At 36.0% G+C, this 24,815-nt stretch overlaps 3 protein-coding genes and 1 non-coding gene across 6 annotated transcripts; 2 read left to right on the forward strand and 2 right to left on the reverse strand.

The window, feature by feature from the left end:
• The first annotated feature begins 5 nt into the window (after nt 1-5).
• On the forward strand, nt 6-3,109 carry LOC111330419 (mitochondrial import inner membrane translocase subunit Tim9). Its single transcript, XM_022935272.2, has 3 exons — nt 6-230; nt 2,169-2,264; nt 2,552-3,109. The coding sequence occupies exons 1-3, from the start codon at nt 186-188 to the stop codon at nt 2,675-2,677; spliced, it is 267 nt and encodes an 88-aa protein (XP_022791007.2). The 5' UTR covers nt 6-185; the 3' UTR covers nt 2,678-3,109.
• LOC111330420 (ras-related protein Rab-38-like) lies at nt 3,110-12,459 on the reverse strand. Its single transcript, XM_088762414.1, has 11 exons — nt 12,249-12,459; nt 12,173-12,177; nt 12,025-12,052; nt 10,449-10,545; nt 10,018-10,074; nt 8,135-8,167; nt 7,954-7,981; nt 7,689-7,763; nt 7,079-7,152; nt 6,365-6,399; nt 3,110-4,531 (listed from the first exon to the last, which is right to left on the reverse strand). Exons 1-11 carry the CDS (start codon nt 12,301-12,303, stop codon nt 4,305-4,307), a joined length of 714 nt encoding a protein of 237 aa, XP_088618540.1. The 5' UTR covers nt 12,304-12,459; the 3' UTR covers nt 3,110-4,304.
• An 865-nt stretch (nt 12,460-13,324) lies between these two features.
• On the forward strand, nt 13,325-18,117 carry LOC111330427 (uncharacterized). Of its 3 annotated transcripts, XM_022935282.2 has the most exons (6): nt 13,325-13,461; nt 14,076-14,512; nt 14,545-14,584; nt 15,182-15,250; nt 15,970-16,158; nt 16,854-18,117. In XM_022935282.2, exons 4-6 carry the CDS (start codon nt 15,190-15,192, stop codon nt 17,003-17,005), a joined length of 402 nt encoding a protein of 133 aa, XP_022791017.2. In that variant the 5' UTR covers nt 13,325-13,461; nt 14,076-14,512; nt 14,545-14,584; nt 15,182-15,189; the 3' UTR covers nt 17,006-18,117. The 3 variants fall into 3 exon arrangements, with proteins under 3 accessions (XP_022791017.2, XP_088618538.1, XP_088618539.1); XM_088762412.1 differs by having other exon boundaries at nt 13,341-13,461; nt 14,427-14,584; XM_088762413.1 differs by lacking the exons at nt 14,076-14,512; nt 14,545-14,584 and having other exon boundaries at nt 13,386-13,461.
• Nucleotides 16,818-22,204, reverse strand: LOC111330412 (uncharacterized). Its single transcript, XR_016002207.1, has 2 exons — nt 22,091-22,204; nt 16,818-20,472 (listed from the first exon to the last, which is right to left on the reverse strand). It is a non-coding gene; the product is annotated as an uncharacterized LOC111330412 (transcript).
• Between the last annotated feature and the right edge of the window lie 2,611 nt (nt 22,205-24,815).

Here is a 24,815-nt window from a genome sequence, read left to right on the forward strand (position 1 = left end):
ACCATCAACCCTTTAGAGCTGTAATCAATATGGCGGATCTCCACGAGGGGAAGATACTCTGAAATTTTGTATTTTTGAGCCTGTTTGCCAGTCGCTGATAATAATAGTACACTAACTACAGCCTTTGAGACCTTTTTGGAATATTTAAAACCTTAACTAGCCATATATATCGAGACTTGATCATAATGCAGTCCGGCCCAAGTCAGCATCAGGAGATGGAGGTGAAACAGGTAGAAACCTAAAAAACTTTTCTTCGACCCCCTGATTTCAAGATTTTTAAGGATATAGCCGACTTTGGTTCATTGATCTATTGCCTTAAATATACTTTCGATTTCTTTGGGATTTCCATTGGAATTATTTGACACAGAGGCCGAAAACGGGATCGGATATTTTTTCAACTTTATTTTATTATGCATTACCAATGTGTCTAGAAGTCCTTCTCTTCTTAGTTTTAGGATAGAGCCCTAAATTGTGGACTATAAAAGGCTTATTTGCATAGATAAAGCTATTAATTCAGATTTGGTAGAATTTTTAATGTCCCTCATGTCTGTTTAAAGTGATTTGTTTTGGTGTGGGTGTTACGAAAACTAATAGCCTCGAAAACGAAGACCTAAGACCTAAGACCTGTCTTAGTTTTCGAGATTATGAAAACTAAGACCCCCTAAAATCGAATCCGTCGAAATATAAAGTCAAATTGTAACCAAAAGTGGTCTAATCTGTCAAATTATCTCCTGTCCAATCCTTTCCACCAAGTTGTATGTCAAATTTAACAGTAAATTTAAGGGTCTTAGTTTTCGTAATTTCAAAAACCAAGACCCCTCTTAGTTTCGTAGTTACAAAAACTAAGACCCCCACCAAACCATTCTGTAAAATGTCTACAAAGTCAAATTACGACTGTGGACATTAAGTTAAGAACTCACAGAAAGCTCATATTCAATCAATCAAGCAAAAACACTGCTGTACTTGCAATATGGGAAAGCGCTAACATCGATTTTATGTTTCCAAACAAAGGAGTTAATCACCAACACCAGAAATCGCAACCAGGTATTCCTTGCGACTCCCCAAGGTTTGTTTTCCAATTTGTCCTGGCAGTGGCCAGGATAAATTGGAAAACAAACGTGTGTAAAAACGAAACTTGTGAAGTGGAACTAGTGTGGCTACTGTTGCTTGCTAATATTATCCGTCGGCAAAACGTAGAAGTCAGTAAATGTGACTGATTCTGCCAGGGAAATTTTATTGTGTGGAGCTTGGACTTGTCAGGAGAGTTTCCTTGACAGCTGGATTACACCCCATGTTGTGAAACCGTTTGTGAAGACATCACGTTTTATCTTCCCTTTTTTTGTCACATTTCTTTGCTTTGTGATGTTATAGTAACACGGGAAATCTAACTGGATTTATTATCGAATGTGAGCTTTCTGTGAGCTCTTAATTTAATGTCCACGCGCAATCCGCCAAAACCTTATGTGTGTGCATAAGTTATTCAGCACTCTCACAGATAATGCAATCTCAATGGCAGAGACACGTAGAAATACATCCATCTCCAATGGAAAGTCAATTTTACGATTTAAAGGATAAACATCAAAATTAAAGATCAATTGTGGTAAGGCATATTTTCAGTGTACTATTATACGCAGGTAGTGTATGGCTTTCATTGTCTTTATTAAGCCACAATGCTGAAAATATATGTCTGCAAATTGTTAGAAGAAGTGGCTCGTCTAGCATACGTACGATTGTAGTTTTTGGTTGTTTTACGGATTATAGTCTTTGAATGGTCGTAATTCGACTTTGTAGATATTTTACAGACTGGTTTCATGGGGTCTTAGTTTTCGTAATTACAAAAACTAAGAGGGTCTTAGTTTTTGAGATTACGAAAACTAAAACCCCTAAATTTATCCTAAAACTCGGTGGAAAGGATCAGACAGGAGATAATTTGACAGATTAGACCTGTTTTGGTTACAATTTGACTTTATATTTCGACAGATTCAATTTTAGGGGGTCTTAGTTTTCTTAATCTTGAAAACTAAGACGGGTCTTTGGTCTTCATTTTCGAGGGTCTTAGTTTTCGTAACACCCTTGTTGTAGTTGTTCGTTAAACCATGTCATGACTTATTCATGGTGTACATTCTATGATTGCTTCTCTTTGAATTTGATGTCTTGTTTTTTTGCAGTTTCAAAACTTTCTGCAATACTACAACAAATTGACAGAGTTGTGCTTCACAGATTGTATTCATGACTTCACCAACAGAAAGATTTCAACAATTGAGGTAAAAAATGATCACCATTACCCTTTGTGGTAAATACTTGGGCTCACAGCAAAAGCTACTGAAACAACTCATTGAATGCACAGCTCTTTAATTCAGTGTCCAAAGAAATATATGTACTAAGATCTTCCAGCATTCCCCCTTCCAGGGAGGGAGACTGGCCTTGTATACCCCATAAAGAAGGCCAAATGTGGAACAGCTTCCCATCCATGTGATGAGAAATTTCACAAGTGGGCTGTGACATTAAACTGTCAATTCTAACATTTTTTTTATATATTTATTTTTCGCAGAATAATTGTGCTATCCATTGTAGTGAGAAATTTTTGAAAGTTATGCAGAGAGTAGGAGTCAGAATACAAGAAGTCCAAGTAATGCAAAATGAAGGTATCCTTGGTGCTCCTGACCCTCCTAAATGATAACTGAACTTTCAGTGAGCTGGATTCAAGACTGTCTTTGTTCAAAGACTCTCAGCTACAGGCACTAAACTTAAAATACTAAAGGATGAGTGTTGCGTTATCATCCAATGATAAAAAGTTTAAACTCTTGCATATGGAAGCTGTAGGTGTGATTTTGGACTAGTGGCCAGGCTCCAGTGGTTTGAAGGAAGGATAATGCTGTCCACCAGATAAATCTCTATCCAGTGGCTAGTGCAGCTTATTTGGTTAGCCACAGAATAGTGGTTTATCCATTGGACAGCATTATTTGCTCTTTAACAACTGAGCCCAGATTTATTGAAGATGGCGAGTGGTTTTCATCAGCCGTTAAGTGGCGAGGAAAGGATACTTGTAAAGATAAATCGCACAAGTCAGTCTATTGGACAGGTTTTGAATAAAAGTAACCTTTTACAATTTGCTTGTCAAAACATTTATTTATTGGGAAATATTCACTGATCTTGTCGCAAATATGTGTGTTGTTGACAAAGTCCAAGAAAGTTATAGATAATTATATTAACATAAATTTTTTATCTCCAAAATTCAAGAAATATTTTCAGAAAACATTTTTGTACAAAAATCATTGACAAAAAATTTGCTTTTCTCTAACCTATACACACTAAAAATATTAAGTACCTTGAAACAAACAATAACCATATAAAAACTGAAAAAAAAACACTTCATATTATGATATTAACACCAGTGAAATACCAGGTGAGCTTTCGCACAAAAACATGATATTTTCACACATAAAAATAACCTGTTAATATAGTTACATAATAAATGCCACCTTTTGTAGCAAAACTGAAATAGTTTGGTTTTTCATTGGTGTTTATATTAATAATAATAGAATATAACATTGCTGCTTGGAGATAAAAATTTTTTTTTCTCATGTTGAAAAGTATTTCACGGGTGAGTGAAGCACACAAGTGAAATGTTTTCCAATACTCAAACAGAAATTTCATTTCTCTGCACAGCCATGTAACATTCCTCTGTATCTACTTGCTGTTAAAATAGGCCATTTCTGAATTACGTTTGGCCTCTTTTTCAACACAAGGCCTGGTGCGCAACCATACATATGAAAATGAGTTTAATTTGCATGTGAATGAAAACTTATTACCATACAAAAGGATGAGCATCAGGACTCGCTTTGAAAAAGAAGCTAAAGGCAATTTGGAAATGGGCTATTACAATGAGCACTGACAAAATTCCTGGTTCCCATGTACACAGCCTGCTCAGCACATCTCATTTGGATTCCCCTTGGTAGGTTCCAAGGTCACATTATTTAGGAATTCTCCTTTGTGTCTGCCTTACAATTCTTATAATGTTAGTTCTGAGAATTTGGTTTTTGATCAACTAGTGATCCCCTATTTGATACTTTTCCTTATTTTACTTGATATTGTAAAGATATTGTGAGGAGAAAGTCTGTCTTGGTCACTTATGTTAGTTTAAGAGTCAAATTCATATTTAAGGATAAACTTCAAATTTGCAGCTGTTTTTTGGGAGGTCACACAATGTTGAGAGACTATTCTAAAGAATAGCTACATGCTATAGAGGTAATGTTAAGCATGTACAGTTACAAGCTAAATCTATAATTTTAGAAGTCAACCAGCTAGCCAGGACAACATTTACTTGCCTTAGAGGGAGGAAGGGCTTGACTATAAGTTTCATCAGTTTGATACTTTTGTGAAAAGTCAACCATATAACGCGAGTCATAAGACATCTGTGTTGGAGACTGTAACACCGTTCCCCGCAAGGCTATACAATCATCAAGATTAGGTTTTGTGCTTTCACCAGACACACTTAAGATGGCTTGCACCAATAGTTGCATTGCTTCATCTGAAACGGAATTTCATTAACATTTTACATTTGACTTCAACTTCAAGTCTGGTGCTTGTCATAAAGTAGCAGAGAAGTGAGGCTAAGGGAGGGACACACCCATTACAAAAAACCATAATTAAGGTGTTTGTGGACCCTTAACTATAATAATGTACTAGACAATTCCTCATGCCATTGCAAGCAAAATTGTGCTTCTTAACTTCACAAAAATGTGACAAGTAAATGGTGTACCTCTCTAAAAGCATACTTGACTCAAAGGGAATGGAGCAGCTTTTGCCCATATTTAACCTCTCAAGTTAACATGCATTCTCCAAAGCTTAAGAGCCACTGACCACAAATATCAAGAATCCACCGACAGTTGCAAAATTTCGTTATTCATTTTATTTTTTCTAAAGGACCCTTTTAATGAACGTTTTTTGGAAATTATATAAAAAAGTTCTATAACACTATTTTTTTCTCCGAAAAATCGAAAAGTTCAAAATATGCCTAAATGGCCGGTCCCCCCCTCCCCCTGTAAAGCAATGAAAAATTATGCAACTTTAGCAACTCCGTACGCTGCAACATAATCCCGCTTTTAAATTTTGTGTGCTAGCAGATGGTTCTTTTATCTCTTCGAAAATATTAATTTCTCGTTATGTTGTTTCGTTTAAGTCTCAATAGTGACCCATTGAAATAAAGTACTTCACGTCTCTTTTGCAGAGGTAAAATATAGGTCAACTTCAGTGGCCTATGAACAGGTCTGCCATATATACTTAAAAATCATAATGTACATCATCTTAAAGTTTTATCTTTTTATTTTAATTCCACCAATTCTCAATCTTGGCTAAAAAAGAGTTTGGGCTATTTTGTCAAAATTGCAATGCGAACCGCTGAACAGCTGTCATGACCCATTTAAAGGCCTTTAAAAAGGTCTTGTATGATATATTTACAAATCAAAATTTATATCTTCTTTAAGCTTTATCCTTGTAGTTTCAGTCCTCTAAGTTTCTTTCTTGGGCCACCATAAGCAGCACGTCCAGCTTTGAAAGAGTTCAGGCTAAAATGATAAAAAATGTAATGCGATCAGTTGAATGACTGTCATGCAGGAGGTCACGTATTTGGTACACTCCTGGCCAAGCTGAAAGATTGGCTGTGACCTCTTGCATGACAGCCGTGTTATGGATTGCATTACATTTTTTGTCATTTTTTAGCCTGTACTCTTTGACAGCTGGACATGCCACCTATGGCAGGCCAAGAAAGAAACTTTGAGGAATTAAACTATAAGGATAAAACTTTAGGATGACATATATTTGGTTTGTAAATATATCATACAAGACATTTTTAAAGGCCTTTATTTTGCCTCCGCAAAAGAGACCCGAAGTACTTTATTTCAACGGGTCACTATTCAGACTTAAATGTAACAACATAACGAGAAATCAATATTTTCGAAGAGATAAAAGAACCATCTGCTAGCACACAAAATTTATAGGTGGGAGTACCTTGCATTGTAGCATACGAAGTTGCATAATTTTTCACTGCTCTAAGGGAGGGACAATGGCCATTTAGGCGTATTTTGAACTATTCGATTTTTCGGAGAAAAAAAGCGCGATAGCACTATTTGATATAATTTTCAAAAAAGGTTCACTACAAGGGTCCTTAAGAAAAAATGAAACGAATTACGAAATTTTGCAACTGTCAGCGGATTCTCAATATTTACAGCCAGTGGCTCTTAAATATGTACCCCACTTTGTTGAAAAACAACCATTACTTACTGAAAATTTAACAACATATTCCTCATATTTTAAAATAATTCTTGGTTCAATTAGCAATACTAAACTAAAAGTAAAAACAAACCAATATTTTGGTCTTCTTTTGCTGATGTTGGAAACCTAATAGCCAAGATTCAGAGAAAAAATTAGTGTAAAGTAATTGTGAACACTGCTCGCTATCCTTAGTGTAACTATGTTATATGTATCTTTTTCAAGGAAATGAAAAATAAAGTTAAACTTAGTCAAACATTATGCTTATGCCCCTTTGTTAACCTTCATGAAGATCAACTGTTGAAACTGTTTTTGTTTTAAATTTTAGCAAAAAGAGAATTATGAAAACTAACAAGGAAACAATTTTCTCCACCTCTGAACATAAATTAATTCAGTTCATCCAAATTAGCTAGAAAATTCTACCTTCACTTAGTATAATTTCAGAGCTGAACAAAGAGTTTCCAGCAATCTGATTGGTCAAGCGGTTCCTTATATGACCCTATATAAACTGCTCCACGTGGTTTATATAAAATGTTAAAATAAAATGTTAATAAATGTTACTAAAATGTTATGATTTTAGAAATTTCTCTGTTGTTCAGTTCTGAAATTACACTAAACAATTATTTGCATCAGGCTCGGTAAATATTGTCGAATAATCCCCTCGACTTCATCTTGGTGATTATTCGACGATATTCACCTCACCTTCAGCGAATAATTGTTAATTAGTAGCCCAAAAATTACCTGATCTCTCAAGTGTAACTTCTGCTACAATTTCATCATATTTACACTTACTGATTATAATCCTTACCAGCCAATAAACCCATGTTCTTGACAAAATTGATTCAATCTTTCTTCATCATAAGGATAGTCTTTCAAGTCACACTGCAATAAATGAAAATGAATGAAACCATTATTCCAGTTATTCCCCTTCACTTTCAATTAAATATTCATTGTAAATACTCTCATCTTTGAAACAGTTTACAATATTATAATGACTTTCAGAGAAAGTGTTTGACCATACTGGAATGCATAAATCTGCACATCTCTCTTTTTAAACAAATCACATCGAATGAAGAACAGGGAATCAAAACCAGAACTTTTCAGCCATCATGCTCTGAAAAATAACTTAATGGTAACTTCATAATAGCTATTGATAATATCAAATACATGATGTTTTTTTATTGGATTAAAGAGGGAACTAGACTGCTAAAATGAACATACATGTCATTCATGGTGCACAGTGAAACAAGAGCATACAGAATTTAATGATATGACTTCTACTTTGGAGTCATCATCAGCTATAAAATTGAACAGTCTACTCTTGAATTAATAAGTCACTTTGATTTTTATAAAAATTCCAAATCACCACTATTTATTTAAAGCTGCTTTCTTTATAACTTGCAAATCATGTTCCTTACTTTATTTGCCAATAAAAGAACTGGAATTGGTTTTTCATTGGTCAGCATAACTTTTTGATTTACATCCCAGTGCCACTGAAGTGGAAGAAAACAAGAACAAAAAGCATACTTAGTAATAAAAAATAAAATGTCAAAATAACTGTTATTATATTTAAATCAATTCATGGTTAAAAAAAAAGACATTAAAATAATGAATAATATATTAATTCACAAATTTACTGATATACCCAAAGCAAAATTTAAAAAACACATAAAAATTATGTACCTTAAGAACTGCATCAAACGTCAGTGGTCTGTTAAAACAAAGTGAAAAAAGCTTGAGTATTTTTACTTACCTTACTTTTCAAAGGTTTTTGGAATGAGCATTATTTAAAACTATTTTAAAGAAAGCAGCTTTGTGAAACACTTCAAAACTGAGATGAATACTATAATAAACAACCATTTACCTTGTCAGGTCAAACACAATTATAGCCGCAATTCTGTGAAGAAAACACTCAGGTTTTAATTAATTGTACATAGCAAAAAAAAAAACATATAGAGTATTGCATTAATTTTTCTAAATTATCATTGAACCATCATACACTGAAGTGGAGGTGAAAAGTGGTGGTTATTTACCAAGCTACTTCCTGATTCTGTTAATATGCATCAATGAGGTCAATAATTGTCTTATTATTATATGGCTGTCTCACAAGGACTGGGAACTACCAAATTCATAAATTTGATTGGCTGAAATCAATATTGAAAGCAGTTTAGATTTTCCCATCTAGACCAGCATCTAGACTGGTCTAGAAAAGAAAGGTACAAAGAATATAAAACATTGGCATATAAGACACAGCCATATAATAAACATCTCATCAACCGAGCTAGGTCAGTCTGTATGCCGTGGATAATCTTGACCTCGGTCGCTGGTACAGACCTCACGGCGTTCCGTCTGTACTGGCGACCTCAGTCAAGATTCTCCCATACAGACCTCCCGCTTGGTTAATAAGAACTAATTATATACCACCCAGATACCAACAAATTAGTTTATTCCTTTTAATATACCAAAAAATGATCAGAAATTAAACTCTCCATGCACAATTTTGCCTCATCTGCTTCTTGTGAGCAAATACTACTTGCTATTCACTTCCAAAACAAGCCAATCAGCACACACAAAAAGCACTATTCACTTGACAATGTGTGGTATGTATTAGTTATATATATATATAAAATTATATATATATATAACGTGTGATAGGCAGAAAAAAATCAACTACATTTCATCCCTACAGACCTGTTTCGTGGATTGCCCACTCATAAAATGCCCTGATAAGTGGGCAACCACAAAACAGGTCTGTAGGGATGAAATGTAGTTGATTTTTTCTGCCTATCACACGTTATACTCGCTCTACTATATGTATTCAGCACTGTTTCACAGATATCAAGTTTAACTCTTTTATATACATATATATATTATATTATATATTACATATATATATATATATATATATATATTATTTGGTATAATTTCAGAGTTGAGCAAAGAGTTTCCAGCAATCTGATTGGTCGAGCGGTTCCTTATACGATGCTATATAAACTGCTCCACGTGGTTTAAAATGTTAAAATAGTGTTAATAAATGTTACTAAAATGTTATGATTTTAGAAATTTCTCTGTTGTTCAGCTCTGAAATTATACTAAAACAATTATTCACCTCAGGTTCACTGAATATTGTCAAATAATCCCCTCAAATTCGTATCGAGGATTATTCGACGATATCCACCTCGCCTTCGGCAAATAATTGTTAAATATAACTAGTTAATGGAGCAACTACATAATAAAAGACCACTGAGATCTGCCTTGTCAGCATCCTTTGAAGATCAACACAAAAGGGATGTACTGTAATTCAATGAGAAGTAAATAAGAGGCCCCGTATTCCATAGTTTTGCCAAGTTATTGACTTCAATTGAGTGTTCAGGTGGGGCTGTTTCTGTGTTATCAATAAAGACTTGAAACATAAAATTTTGTGACAATTAAAGTAACAAGAGCTCACACAAAGATTAAGTAGAAAAAGATATGAAACATATGGGGAAAACTATCCTGCAAATTCATTCTTACTAAAGGGTTTTGTCAATTATTGTTTGAATTCAAAGCAAGACAACCTTCTTCCCACATGAAGATGTAATTTTGCACAAAATGTCCTCATCCTGTTTATGGTCTGACTACTAAAGTTTCATTTCTAAGCTCTAGCGATCACTTTTTGATTTTAGGTCTTTAGAGCTAGTAGCCCTGCCTTAGACATAAACTCAACTCAAAATCAAGATAAAGAAAGACATTCAAAACAAATCTTACGCATATTTATAATACACCCTGGTCATGTGTCCAAATCTCTCATGGCCAGCAACATCCCTGAAGACATGATAATAATGTCAAATTAAAGGTACCAGCAAAATGCCAACATGTTACCATTAACACAAACAAATTATACCGAAGAATCTACCAGTGAGTTTATAAAGCTTAATTGTTCTCAAAGTTTCATTGTTTTGAGTGTCAAGTAGACCTTTTTCTGACCCTGTTGATGCCAAAGCATTCAGGTAATTAAATTTGTTCATGTAATGCCTCTAGAGGCAAATCAGAAGCTTGTCACTCATAGTCAGTGGGTTAAACTCTCCTGAAATTTAGCTTTATTTCTTTATGCTGGATTTTTCTTTTCCCGGTTAAGGATAACTGGGGTAACATTGATTATCAATAACTTGTTTTCTCCATAAATGCCATCTACTTACCAAAGCTGTAGATTAATTTTTGTCATTTCATCCCAGTAGAGGACTTTCAAAGCAAAATCAACTCCTATTGTAAGCTTATAATTTGGTGAGAAGGACCCTGGTATAAAAAGTAGACATGGGTAAGTTCAAATGCAAGTAAAACACATTTAACCTCAAAGATATCACCAAGTTATACAATAAATTTAACAATAGCCCATTTCCGAATTACCCTTGGCCTCATTTTCAAAACGAGTTCTGGTGCTCATCCTTTCATATGATAAAAAGTTTTCATTCACATGCAAATTAAACTCATTTTCACAAGATTGGTTGAGCACCAGGCCTCGTTTTGAAAATGAGGCCAAGGGTAATTCGGAAATGGGCTATTGGGTTCCACATTGTCATATGTCTGTCCAGATCAGGGAAGACGTCAAAATGCAGTAAGAATAAATAAAGTAAAATGTTGTTGACAGCGAGTAGTCATCCGTACTTCTATCTTCCAATATCATACGATAAGCTTCCTTCAGTAAGGATTTTGCTTTGTTTTTACTATGACCTATTGGAGGATTGCAGGATAGATATCGTTTTTACAGCATTTTGCTTTTTTTAACACATGAAACATGCAACTTGCCATAGGTGTGTACATTTAACAATTATTCGCCGAAGGCGAGGTGAATATCGTCAAATAATCCCCTCGACTTCGTCTCGGGGATTATTCAACAATATTCACCGAACCTGAGGTGAATAATTGTTTTAGTATAATTTCAGAGCTGAACAACAGAGAAATATCTAAAATCATAACATTTTAGTAACATTTATTAACATTTTAGTTGAACGTTCTATATAAACCACGCGGAGCGGTTTATATAGCGTCATATAAGGAACCGCTTGACCAATCAGATTGCTGGAAACTCTTTGCTCAGCTCTGAAATTATACTAATAACAGATAACAGAAGACATCAAAATGTAACTGCTCCTTGTGAGCCACTATATTGTTCTTGATGGCAACATGTAATCTATTTGTAGATCATGTGTTGTTGAATTGCTTTTCGCCTCAGTTTGTCAATTATTAGTTAAACAAGTCGAGGTCTGTGGGGTTGACAACGTCAATTCATCAACAGTGTGATAATCACTACTATTGAAATAATTGTTAATTAATAATTATCAATAAATTATGAACCAATTTATCAGAAATCATGAGATTACAAGAGAAATTTAATATCAACAGCTACCTTTTCATCGTTTGATTTTCAAATCAAGAGAAAGTTAGCAGGAATAACTTATTAATACGACACATTTATATGCACAATGAATTAGAAAGCAATAAAAAGTCTTCTTTTTTTTTTTTTTCCGAGGGTTGCCGGTTTACCGGAAGAATTGCAACTAAAAAACACACACTTAAAACGGAAATAATAATTACTAAAAATGCAAATTACTTAATCGATAATTCAAAGAATATTTTACTGATATCATTAAAGCAACTCTATGGTGTGGAGCGGGAAATCACGAGTTAGGAAAATTGACTCCATGGTCAGGCGAAGACAGATGCATGTGACCTTAATATCTCGTGACAAACAAGCCACATTCGATTCCTACCAACCTTCTGTGTATCTCCGGATAATTGACGTCTTTGGTGATAAAACATGAGAGAAACAAAAGCATCAACATTTAAGAACAATATCGAAAGTGAGCAAAAATCACAGCAGACGGAAGTCTCCAAGAGCCAAGTGACCATCATCCTCGCTTACCTTCCCTGAAAAAAGACAGAGAAAATAACAATCAACAGATGATATTTAAAGTTAGGATCATCGTTAAAAGACCTACCAACTCCATATTCCCCAATAACAAGTACTTTATACAAGTGTTCTTTGGCGTCCATACTAATTTACATTTTCCTCAGCAGAAGTGAGCCGGGACTGGTTCCTAAGTCATCAACAGTCGCTTTCCCCAGTGGTGGCCCCACAGTCTGTGTGCTGCCATAAATAAATAAATAAATAAATAAAGTATCATGAAGTATAAATAAAGGTATTTGTATAGATTCGTACATTGTATAGGCGAGAGAACAATAGGACACGTAGTCCCCTGCTAGGCTCACCCACCTAAACCAACCCCAACCCACCCATCCCACCCCAGGGGAGGACATCCATCACACACCTACCCCTAACCCTGCAGTAGACGGGACCTAGAATATCGAACCATTTCTTAAGGTTATAGAAAGGTAGCATATTCTTCTCAATTATTTTAAAACCTGGTCTGGCGGGGGCTCGAACTCTCGACCTCCCGCAAAACAGTCCAGCGGTCTATCCACTGAGCTAACTAGGAGGCTGTAAAAGAGGTAAAAAGAGAGGTAAAACTGTCATCTTAACAGGACAATTAACTCAAATACTTAGGGACATTTTTCTAACGTTGATTTATTGAATTACTCTACCATCCAAACGTAAGAACAAGCTAAGAACGTTTTAAGACTCAAATCGCATTAAAAAAAAAAATGAGAACATTCACCTTCAGCCCCAAAATTATGTTGAAAAAAAAAAAAAAAAAAAAAAAAAAAAGAGTGTATTCGTGTTTGCGGTTTCGGAGGTGGCTGTCAATGCTATTCAATTTGCCGCTTTAATCTTGTCGGACCATCCCTTTCGACATGGTCAGCGGCAGATTTTAATTGCATTACTGCCAATTTAGTTTTTGTTACGAATTACAGTCAAGGGGGGGGGGGGGGGGACATATGGCCCGATAAATACCAAAAATCATGTACTTCAGTATTTAATCTTAAAATGGTAATCTCAAAAATTTTCCAGCGTTTTGTCAGAACAAAAGAGCATTCCATTTTGCTAATTTCCGGAGTACTCATCAATCAAGATCGAGAGCGGGTATTCTTGACTAGTCTTAAAACAACATGATTATTCATTAAAATTTTAACTCGCCGTGTATGCAAATCCAGCTGTTTAACAGTGCGAATAAATAATTACGTGTTACGCTTGCACGAGTAAACTCCTGTAGTTTGTTCTTCAGTTGTTCGATGACGTTCTAGCGTAAATAGGTAAGTCTGATTGTGTTGTGCAAACTTTGAAAAGCAATACTACATATTAGAACAAAAATATTATGCGTAGACCAAGGTTAAATGTTATGTTACAGATTCGTTGGGTAAGCTTGGGCACCAACTATCATACAAAGTGTTGCAAACGTTGCTTTCTTTACGTAACATTTCCTACACAGTTCGTGTTCTGAGATAGATAGTTTATTTAAATATACCTAGCAGCCTTGCGGCTGAATTGCGTATATTACAATAATGTAATTAAATAAATATATTATATAACGTATACAAGAATATTCAAAATATTCTGAGCCAATTTGTTTTAACCTTCTTAAGAACTGACGCACTAAACCGGGCGAGCTGATTCACAGTGAACTTTGGACCCACTTCAAGACTTATATTTGTTGAGGAAGAAAATAATACGATAGATCACAACAATTTAGTATCATATTGTTCGAAAGCCAGTTGATATGCGACTTTTTCATCGTCACAAACAATATTGGATTTGATTTATTTCGGCTTGGTGGAAGGAAATGCATGAATGAAAAATTCATTTAAAACAAGCTGATCAGAGGCATGTCTTCAAAAGTTCCTAACAATAGCCTATAATGTATTTTCAGGATTTTCATATCTACAAGAAGTTGACGACAAAGAATTGCTACGCTCGCCTCCGCTGATTCATTTTCAAATATAAAACTAAAAAGAAACAAGGAATCCGAAAGATAAATAATTAGAGAAAAAATTCTTACCTTTAAAGACCTATCTAGTTAATTTCTATGAAATTTAAGCTCTCGTGATAACGAAAATATTAAATGTAAATACTGTAGAAATTCGACACCAATTACGTAATCGCAAAATTACTACTTCTGTTGCAAGTTTCGAAAAGAATTGTAACAAATCTTAATAACGATACAAGCTCATAAAAGATAATCACTAACTGCGAGTATACAATCCTCCTTTCTGCAAAACAGCTTTAAAAGTAATCGAGAACGCGTTTTGGTGTTAATACGTTCTGTATGGTGGAGCAAGAAACTGCCTATTAAGCAGATCGAGTCACGGCGAGAAATTTAATAAGTGGACGTCTTGCATGGCAGCTGTATCGACAAACGTTTGTACTATCAGAAAACTGGTGAGTTCTATTCTATTAGAACATAAGATAATAGCTAGCTGTTCTCCATGTCAGTTCAGTGGACACGAAAGAAAAACGCGACCGAAAAAAAGCGCGTTTCTCGAAAGGGAACCCATTAATCACGCTACCACGAAGAAAATCATTTCAATATTCCCAAGTCGGTTTGCATTATTGTAGACGTTCGTCGATAGGATTTTTTATCCTGTTTGTAAGCATGTTGCTTCGGTGGCGAGAAGTAATCACAAAGATAAGCTCTTGGTCTGATCTTAGCTTTTGCTTTTGCTCTGCAGTTTGTTTTCTGTTTCAATTTGTCTGTTTGATTGCTTCATTAGTTCATTTGCGTGTGTTTTTTTGTCACTTTATTACCTTGTCTGTTGGTTTCACCTGAGCCGGTTTTTTGGTTATTTTTTTTGTTTGTTTGTTAGGCATCTGTTTTTTTATCCACAGTCTGTCAGTTGATGGTTTGATTCGCTGGATCGTTGGCATGGTTTTAGTTTGTTGGTCAGATTCTATCAACTCATCTGCTATATGCATGAGTGATAGTGGCTGAAGCTAAACATATCTTTCAAGCACATGTTTTGTATGATTCCTTTTCAGCTTACAGAATGAAGAAATCAATTATGATAATTTTTCAAGTTGTGATTATTTTGACTGCCTTTATAGCAGGTAAGTAATAATGTTATACTTCGTTTCCGGGCTGCCTATAATTGTGACCGTTAAAGCCAAGTAATTTTTATGATAATCACTGGCAACCTCTGTTTAGAAAGTTGCAGAGCTACTGAATTCCAATTCCCCAGTACACTGGTTTTGATTTCCTTTCTCTCTTTAATTGGTCCAAAATAAAAACAATCTCGCGCAACCCTCGACAAAAGTGAAGCCGGCAACTGCGACTGACAACCGTGTTTTCTCATACTTCGGTTAATTGGCTTGCTTTTCGAGATTCTGACCTCTTTGGGTTATCCCTGAGATGTTTTCTTCGTTCTGCATGATAAGACAATCGATCGAAAGCGCTGCACACCTCTGACTCAATCCCAAGACAACGCATTAGTGGCTTCCGCGGGTTTTAATACACTATGGGAAAGTCATGGTAACAACAAGCATCGTCAATTTTTCGTTAGAATCGAGACGCCGACCTGATTAAAATCTGCGCTTTAGAGAGGGAGGGCAACCAAAATGTCCACCTTTCACTGTAGTAAGGGCTCGGATACGAGTCAGTGTAGAAGATTGATGCTTACGTGAAAGGCGACAAAACTCGATCCTTTTCAACTCCTTTTAACCTTTGTAACTTAAGTGAAAACGAGTGTATTAAAAGTGAAAGACTAGATATCTTTCCTTCTTTATTAGGTTGATTTTGACTACAAATTCTTTTTTTTCCTCTCTCAAAGCACAATCCACGTCTCTAAGCCCAACGTCAACAGTTCAACATACATTTGCTGTTTCAAATCAGACAGCTATGCCCAATGCTTCAATAATGACAACACTTCAACATCAAATGACGTCCGTTCAGCCTTCATCAACAGAAATCAGTAGTCCAAACAGCATATCAACCACTGCTCCACCCAGCTCCACAGCAAGTAAGTATATAGATTCTAAATCTAAAAAAAGTGTCACACAGGAAACACTACAGCCACAAAGCAAGTATAATGATGACAGTTAAATCATATTAAGCAACAAATACCAACATATTGTTCTACGTAGCAAAAACTAGGGGGTGGGGGATCTGTGTTTTTGTGAATACTTTCAAAGGAACTGCTAGGGGCTTTTAAGACACGTGACCTCCACCCTTACCCTTTACCTCCCCTCCTTCCCGGCGTCCTTAAGGAGCTTGTATAACTGCCTCGACTTGCCCAAATCTATCTGTTTTAAGAATATTCCAATCTTTCCAATCAACTTTCTTTCAGAGCTAGGCTCACCTCGAGTTCCATTTCTAAGTTTTCCTACGAATTGAAGTGGTTCTCGCTTAGTTCAGCTACTTTTTCAACAAATAACCTTAAAATTCTAGTTTTACCTTACCAAGCAGTCACTGATTGGTCCGAAAATCTCGCACCACCTCAACCAATCAGACGAAATGCTTACATTAACCACACTTTGTTCCTGTTTCCCGCACTATAAGACATTAACGCATATCTATAATGGGCTGTCATTGGCTCTCTCTGGCTCTCTCGCTCCCTTGTTCTGATTGGCTGTTGAGATCACTTAGAGTTTGGTTTCATAACACAAGATCTAACTGCTCTTAAACTGCAATTTTTGTATCATTTTAATCAAACAGAAGTCGATGACGACGACAAAATAGAAGAGGATGAGGATAAAAAGAAAAAGACAGCGATAATAGCAGCCAGCTGTGGGGGCGCAGCAGTGTTGTTTATTGGTTTAGCCCTTGTAATATGGAATCACAGAAAAGAGGGCGACACAACAAAATAAAGGACTATAGCAGCTTGGGATGTTCTGATTAGCGATTAGCAATATAGAAGAGTAGTTTTCCTCATCAATAGTTGAACTTAAAGCTCAGCAAAATAGTTGCCTGAGGCAAAACAAATCTCCCGTCAAAACGCAATATTCCAAACACGAACTGGGTGCTTTCCGGAAAATCTTGATAGCAGTGGTTTTAATGCTCGATTTTTTTTTTTTTTTTGTTAATAACGTAGTTTAGGCTAATACCAGTTCCCACATGAAAAGGAAGAAAAATATCTTTTTTTGTAGCATTCGAAAACTGTGATGTTACATACGGGACTGTAGCTACCCATAAATCGACAGACTTTCAAGTAAAACTGCTGGGCTGGCATATTTTTGTCAACTGCTCTCAGCGACCTTTAAAATGTGTTAGGAGGGTAAAACTACTTAACTCGTTTCTAAATATAATGAATATTTCCAATTTGTTTTCATTATGCATCAATCCACAATCATCATCAATTAGTTGACACACAATTATTTTGAAGACTTCCTTTCATGTGCAGAATAACATTCCTGTTTCTACCGCAGTCTAAATCATTCTCAAGAGGTAAATATTTTGAAATAACGAGGGGGCAAATGTGTTAACTTGACACGGGCAAAATTGATAAAATTGAAGTAATAGGGGGTTGAAAAGGTCCAAGTGTCAACAATTTTGTCACTGATTGTAGGTTAATAAAATTTGGCTTGAAACTATAATAAGATAAATGTTGACACTCAATTAAATATGTGCTATAATTATACCTGCTTATCAATAGCCCATTTCCTAATTACCCTTGGCCTCATTTTGAAAACGAGTCTTGGTGCTCATCCTCTCATAAGATAATAAGTTTTCATTCACATGCAAATTAAACTCATTTTCACAAGAATGGTTGAGCACCAGGCCTCGTTTTGAAATAGAGACCAACTGTAATTCGGAAATGGGCTATTAAAAATTATCACTGATACAGTTTTTTTTCTTTTTCATGAGTCAAGAGTTTCCTGCATGGTCTACGAATACTGCTCCAATAAAAAGTCCACAATTGAAAGATATCACAATTTGACAGAGTCTGGCACAAGAATAAATTGCTACACCTTTTGGTTTAGTCTTTGGCTCTCAGCTTGCTATGGACAAATCTTGTTATTTTGCTCAAACTTGCCTTATTATTGTATTTCAATGACAAAAACTTACACATACTAACTGTTCTGCACCTCTGCATCACATGATCATTCATTAAATCAGTAGCTAAGGTCCACTTGATCATGACAGATAAGATACTGGAAACTCATTAATATTTACCAGCAGGTATACTGGCAAATTATGAGTTCGTCTTACTTTGACTATTACCAGTGTTTAAATTACAGTTGCCAGTCTAAGATGATTGAGTCACAAAACATGTTTGGCAGTGGTGTACACAATGAGGACAACATCTCCCCCCCACCCCTTCCCCCCTGTTTTCTGACTGAGCCCTTCAAACACCCTTTTGCTAAAATGGTTTACATTTGAATCTCTAATGTTTTCATTATCATAATTAGCTCACTGTTTTTTGTTGTTGTTGTTGTTGTTGTTTTTAAACCACTGATTGATCAGTAAGTTCTGAAGGAAACATTAAATGGGTGTGTCCAAGGAGAGCAGGTGGGCTTCACCCTTTATTCCTTCTAGGTTCCTTTTGCTTATGGTTTTGTTGAGAAAAGACAGAATAAAGCATTCTACTTAACCTTACAATTCAAATTCAAACAGTTCCTTTGTTCCTTTTCCAACTTTTTCAAAGCTCCTCTTTATAGAAATCAGCTGCTTCTCAGTAAACTGATATTTCTCATTATTGAAGATTTCTTTTTCCAGGGTGTCAAAGATTGCTCCTGTTTCAATATCTACATGAGAGAGACACCAAGCAAATTGCTGTATATCTCTTTCACTAAAATCAGACAATTTGTTGGCTAAAAGTGAAGAACATAAAAGTTGGTAAAACTTTTTGCTTCCTTTGTTGGCCTCAACAAATCCTTGCAAGAGCAACAGTTTTTCTTCTTTATAAAACACACTGATGCCACGCTGAGATACTACGGCTTCAATTGAGTCAAAGAGCCCACTATCTGACTTCTCTGTTCTTGCCAGACACCATGCAAGCTGGCATAACTGAGCACTGGCAATATGTTTTACACTCCTAATGCACAACACGTCCTCAATTTCACTGATTAATTTGTCATCATGTCTCTGAGCAGAAAAGAATGAAAGTAGGATCAACACAAGTTCATGTGTGTGGAGTGTTTGAACACCACGTTGAAACAACTCATCCTTGACAACATCAAATATCGCTCCTGAAAAATGTCTCTTACTGAAACTCCAAACAATATCCAAGATTTCAGCATTGCATAAATGCCTCACACCCATGGAGGCAATTTTATGATCCAATGACTGGAAAAATTCCTTGCTACCTTTCTCAGCTTTCCCAAATGCCCATAGAATTTTAACAAAATCAGTTTTGTTTAAATCCATCATGTCTCTGCTTATTACTTCTGCCTCAACTTTGTCAAACAGTTCATCAGCTTCCTGTTCCTTCTTTGCGAATGACCAGACAAACTCTGCTATAGGGTGACTGTTCATTGAAGTCATGTCTCTCGACAGAAATTCTTCCAACAAAGCTTCAAATAACTCTACAGAACCATTACCAGCTATGGCAAATGAATATAATATCCCAGACAGATGATGATCCGCAAGATCGCTAATTTTAACATCACCATTTAAAAAGGCTTGTTCAAACTTCGGAAATATTGGACTTTTTGTCATGTTGAGGTTTGCGCATCCATTCAAAATCTGAAAGATGTTTTCATTGTTAAAAACTGACATGCCACAAGACAGGATCTTTTTCTCACAGAGTTGGAGCAGTTTTTTATGTTTTTCTCCATTCATTCCTAGGCTCCACATCAAAACAGCAAGATTCTGAGGTAGGCATCTGTGTAGTTTCTCCAAAATACTATCCAGTAATTCAATGTAGGCCTTACTTTTCTCTTGTTTCAGAACCTTCTTCTGTTCTTTATCTTTTTCTATGATCTTTGCAATATTAAAGAGTATAGCGATGCGATTCACAACATCAGTCATATATTTAACCTCCATGAGAAAATCAAGTTGCTTGTCAACCGTTTCCAGTGCATCGATTTTTCTCTGAATGATCATTTTCAATTGGTTGGACGGAGGGACTTGAGATCTGTTGAATATTCCAAGGCTGGAGGAGACACTAAGACACTTTTACTGTCCACTGATACTTTTCTAAATCTGCTTGATGCCCACAAAGCACTGAATATAAGACTGAAATTTTGGTATGTGCGTGCAGACAACTTGCGAGTCATCCATGGAAGCACAAATTGGGGTCGAAAATGTGAAGTCAGAGTTCTCATTCCAAAGAAACCAAACATCCACATTTTTTATCCTCTTAAAATCATCAGCACATCATATATCAATTATTCTGAAAAAAAAAAAAAGGAATGACAAATAAATGACTTACAATGGAGAAATAAATTACCTTATTTTTTTCCTCAGTTCATGAGTGGGCAGTTTTCTACAAATCCTGCAATCTCATTGGTTCTGAGAGCAGGCAGTATTCACCCCATCTGGCCCGCTCACAGTGGGCGGTATTCATTTTGCTTGAGTCCCTTTACAGAACATCTCAAGCTTTGTTGCAATTTTTCACAGATTTATCTCATTTTACCAGCTGGGCAGAATTTTTGAGCAGACTTTGGTCATGACCTTTTGGCAATAAATAATATTAATTCTTTCTTTTCTCTCGCTCTCAAATCACTTTGGTTTTTTTGGCAAAAATTATTTTTAAATAAATTTTGTGGTACTACATTTGTTTATAAAAAGATTGAAACGCGGCCTAGAAACAATTTGTTGATTAATAATCCTTCACAAAAAGTAACTCAGAAAATTAAAACGAGAGATAGATGCAGTTAATGACTACATTAATCAATGTGACTCTCAATCGTTAATACCTGAATTCTTCAACACAATTTGTTCATTTTTGACACATTGAGCAAAGTTTTGGGTTCTATAAATACTCTTTCACCTATCCTTTGCAATTCCCTTGAATTTGGACATTTCTACCGAAAACTTCACAACAGTAACAAAGGAATTCAGTGAATAAAAGTCGCATTAAATCCCATTTTGCCTAGCTGGAAAGAGTCTCATTGACTTCAGCTTTTCAGTGAAAGAAAAACCGATTTACACGCACCAGTGCAGAGAACAAACAAGCAGACTGACAACTCCAAAGCACACATTTGCATTCACCTACAATTTGACTTTCCGTGACATTTTAAGACGGAACAGAGGTAAATCTTCGAAGATTAATTATCTTTGGAAATAAACAAAACTTTTCCTAAGATCTCCGAGTATTTTTTTTTTTTTACGAGAAGATCGTTGCAGTCATTTAGCTTGTGAGTGTTTGTCATACCAGTACGGTTGCTTATTAAAACACATACGCTTTTTCTCTTCAATTGACAATTCTTCATGACAATTACTTACAAAAAATGTTTCAAAGTTTCCTCAGAAGCCTTTTAAGTTACCTTTACAAGTAAAAATGTTTCGGTGAAAGCTTTCTCTTTTTTTTGGGGGGGGGGGGGGGATAACGTCTGTTATCTTTATCATCCACTCGCTAATAAATTGTTAAGTTAATGGAGGATTTTCCCATAATTAAACTCGTAATTGTAGCCCTACATCATTTGAGTTCTTATAGCGATCATTTTTTTATGTGTAAGAAAAAAATAAAAATGTTATTGACTAGCATAAGTCGGTTCGTATTGGGAAAAACTGTGCCCGAGGTCTTGGATACCGCCCGAGGCCGTGGGCCGAGTGTGGTACTCAAGACAGTGGGCACAGTTTTTCCCAATACGGACCGACCTATGCTGGTCAATAACATATATATATATATATGAAATACCCTGCCAGCTTTTCAGGGCCCAGTTAATAAAACATGGAAATTGGAGTTAGTTACTATCAGCACGCCTCGCTCTTGGAGGTTTCGAGGTTTGTTTGTTGAATTTAAATAAGTATTTGTCTCAAGATGAGTCTAAAGTAATTCATAATACCTTTTATCATGAAAGCTGGAATAGTAGAATAAAGGGTCCCAAATTTAACGCATATCAGTAACATGTACCTAGTTGTAGATGAGTACAGTGCAACCGCCATCTTGAATGTGTGCTTAGTGACCGCTTACTATAAAATGCCCAGCCACCCTCCCGCCCCCCTCCCCGCTCCGTTCCCACTTACCACGTCTGTCACGGAAGGAAAATTTCGTTGAAATTTTAAGACAAATTGGAATCTTTCCCTAACCTAACTTCAACCTGAACGACTCTCTAAAGTGAGATCAAATGTATATATTTTTCCAATGAACGATTTTGTAAGATGAACTCGAGCAGACTGATGCAAAACTGGTTAACATGCAGGGAACAAACTGTGGTAGTCGATGGCACCTCGTCGAATCCTGCTCATCTATCGTCTGGGGTGCCTCAAGGAACTGTGTTGGGGCCACTGATGTTCCTTTTATATATTAATGATATGGGTGATAATTCTACATCCTCAATCCGTCTTTTTGCTGATGACACCGTTCTTTATAGTGTCATAGAAAATATTACATATATCTTATTCACCAAGCGCGAGGGCCGTACTGGGAGAATATCAGCCCGAGGTCTTGACAGTACGGACCGAGCGCACCGAGGTCCGTACAAAAAAGACCGAGGGCCCAAATTCTTCCAGTACGGTCCCGAGCAAGCTTGGTTAATAAGAGATTTATTGTACGACTGAAGTTCAAAGGGACACAAGTGCGGTATCATTCGGGACCATTCGGGACAGTGCCCGGTCCAATACTGAGAGAATATTGCCCGGCAATAGAGCATTTTGATTGGTTGATTTTAGTTATTGGCCCTCTGACTTCCCGAGTCGTGTAATAATGTATTATATCTCTCCCAGTTCGGAACCCCTTAGAAACTTAGGGGCCTAGTTTGACTGCCATTTCAACCTGAACTTTAACTAACCAAAACTTGCAGGGGTGCTATTTTTCATCTACACAATATTAGACGCGTCAAAAAATATCTAATTATGGAATCTGCCGAGAAATTAGTCCACGCTTTCATCACAAGCAGATTGGACTATTGCGACTCACTTTCATACGGACTACTCTACTGCGCTCTCACTAAACTGCAGCGTGTTCAAAACGTAGCTGCAAGAGTCCTATATCTAACACCACGGTATTGCCATATCTCACTTAACAATTATTCCACGAGCGCGCGTTGGATATGAGATAATAGATAGCCAACGAGGCGCGTAGCGCTGAGTTGGCTATAATCATCTCATATCCTACAAGCGCGAGTGGAATAATTGTTTTATTAAAAACGCCCCCAAGAAATGATTATTTTGTGAGAAGAAACCGGATTTTTTAGCTCCCTTTTGATTTTTAGCTGACGCGTACGCTTACTATATTTGTAGATTATGGTATATTGGCTCATATACCATAATGGCTAAGCCAATAAAAAGTCTTGAATTCCATTATCCAATGATCTAGTTTTTAATAATAATGATTATTAAAAAATAGATCATTGGATAATGCAATTCAAGAATTTTTATTGGCTTAGCCATTATGGTATATCAGCCAATATACCATAATCTACAAATATGGTAGGCGTACATGTCAGCTTAAAATTAAACGGGAGCTAAAAATTTAATAATTTGATTTAGCGTTTTTAATAAAACAATTATTCCACTCGCGCCTGTTGGATATGAGATGATTATAGCCAACTCGGCGCTACGCGCCTCGTTGGCTATCTATCATCTCATATCCAACGCGCGCTCGTGGAATAATTGTTAATTATACAAATATTATACTGGCTACCGGTAACGTTTAGAATAGAATATAAGATTATTATAATCACTCACAAAGCAATTAATGGTACAGCTCCTAATTATTTGTCATCTCTCATACAATTAAATATGAAAAGGTAGAATACAATATGTAAAACATAACAATTTATAGTCAAAATTACACGAATGAATAATTATCAAGTCTATAAATTACAGTTCTATGTCGGAAAAGGTTTTTTGAAAAGGTGAATCTTCAAATTACGTTTAAAAACTTCAAAATCGGAGGTGTATCTAAGATCTAACGGAAGATTATTCCACAGCTTTGATGCGGCGACTACAAAGGCTCGGTCAAGAGTAGGAAGAGTCTTGAAGTTTGGAATTGATCTGAGCCTGTAGAAGAGTTAGGTTTAAGGTTGAAGGTGCATTCTAAACCTGTATAGTTGATTACTGTGGGATAAACTCGAACAGATAAATGCAAAACTCATTGACTTTGACACCACCCGGCTTCGAATGATTCAACGTGTCAAGAAGGCAAGCGAAAATTGGCCCATCCGAATACATGCTCTCTAAAATCGTCTTAATGTATCTTGAGACGAGGCCACATTTGCTGATGGAAATGTTCTCAGATGCCAATGAAATCGGAAAAACTTCTCTCCCCTTCCCTCCCCCCTCCGAAGCAAATACCCTCTGGGCAAAAATGCGAATCATTTCCTGCTCTTCTAGGAGATCTTTTACATGATGACGTTTTACATGACCTTTTACATGATGACATCCATGACAGTACCAAATGCATATCCTCAGTGATTAATCAAACTGAAATAAAAAGTACATTTATGAACATAATTCGCCCCAAAAGTCTCGGAATTGCTAAGACTTGATCTCCAAAACAATAAAATTTATTCATCAGTATTAATCAACAACAAACATATGAAACATATGTGTGAACTGCGGTTATGA

Source organism: Stylophora pistillata, chromosome 6, assembly GCF_964205215.1.
Source record: "Stylophora pistillata chromosome 6, jaStyPist1.2, whole genome shotgun sequence".
In the NCBI taxonomy this organism is placed as follows: Eukaryota; Metazoa; Cnidaria; class Anthozoa; order Scleractinia; family Pocilloporidae; genus Stylophora; species Stylophora pistillata.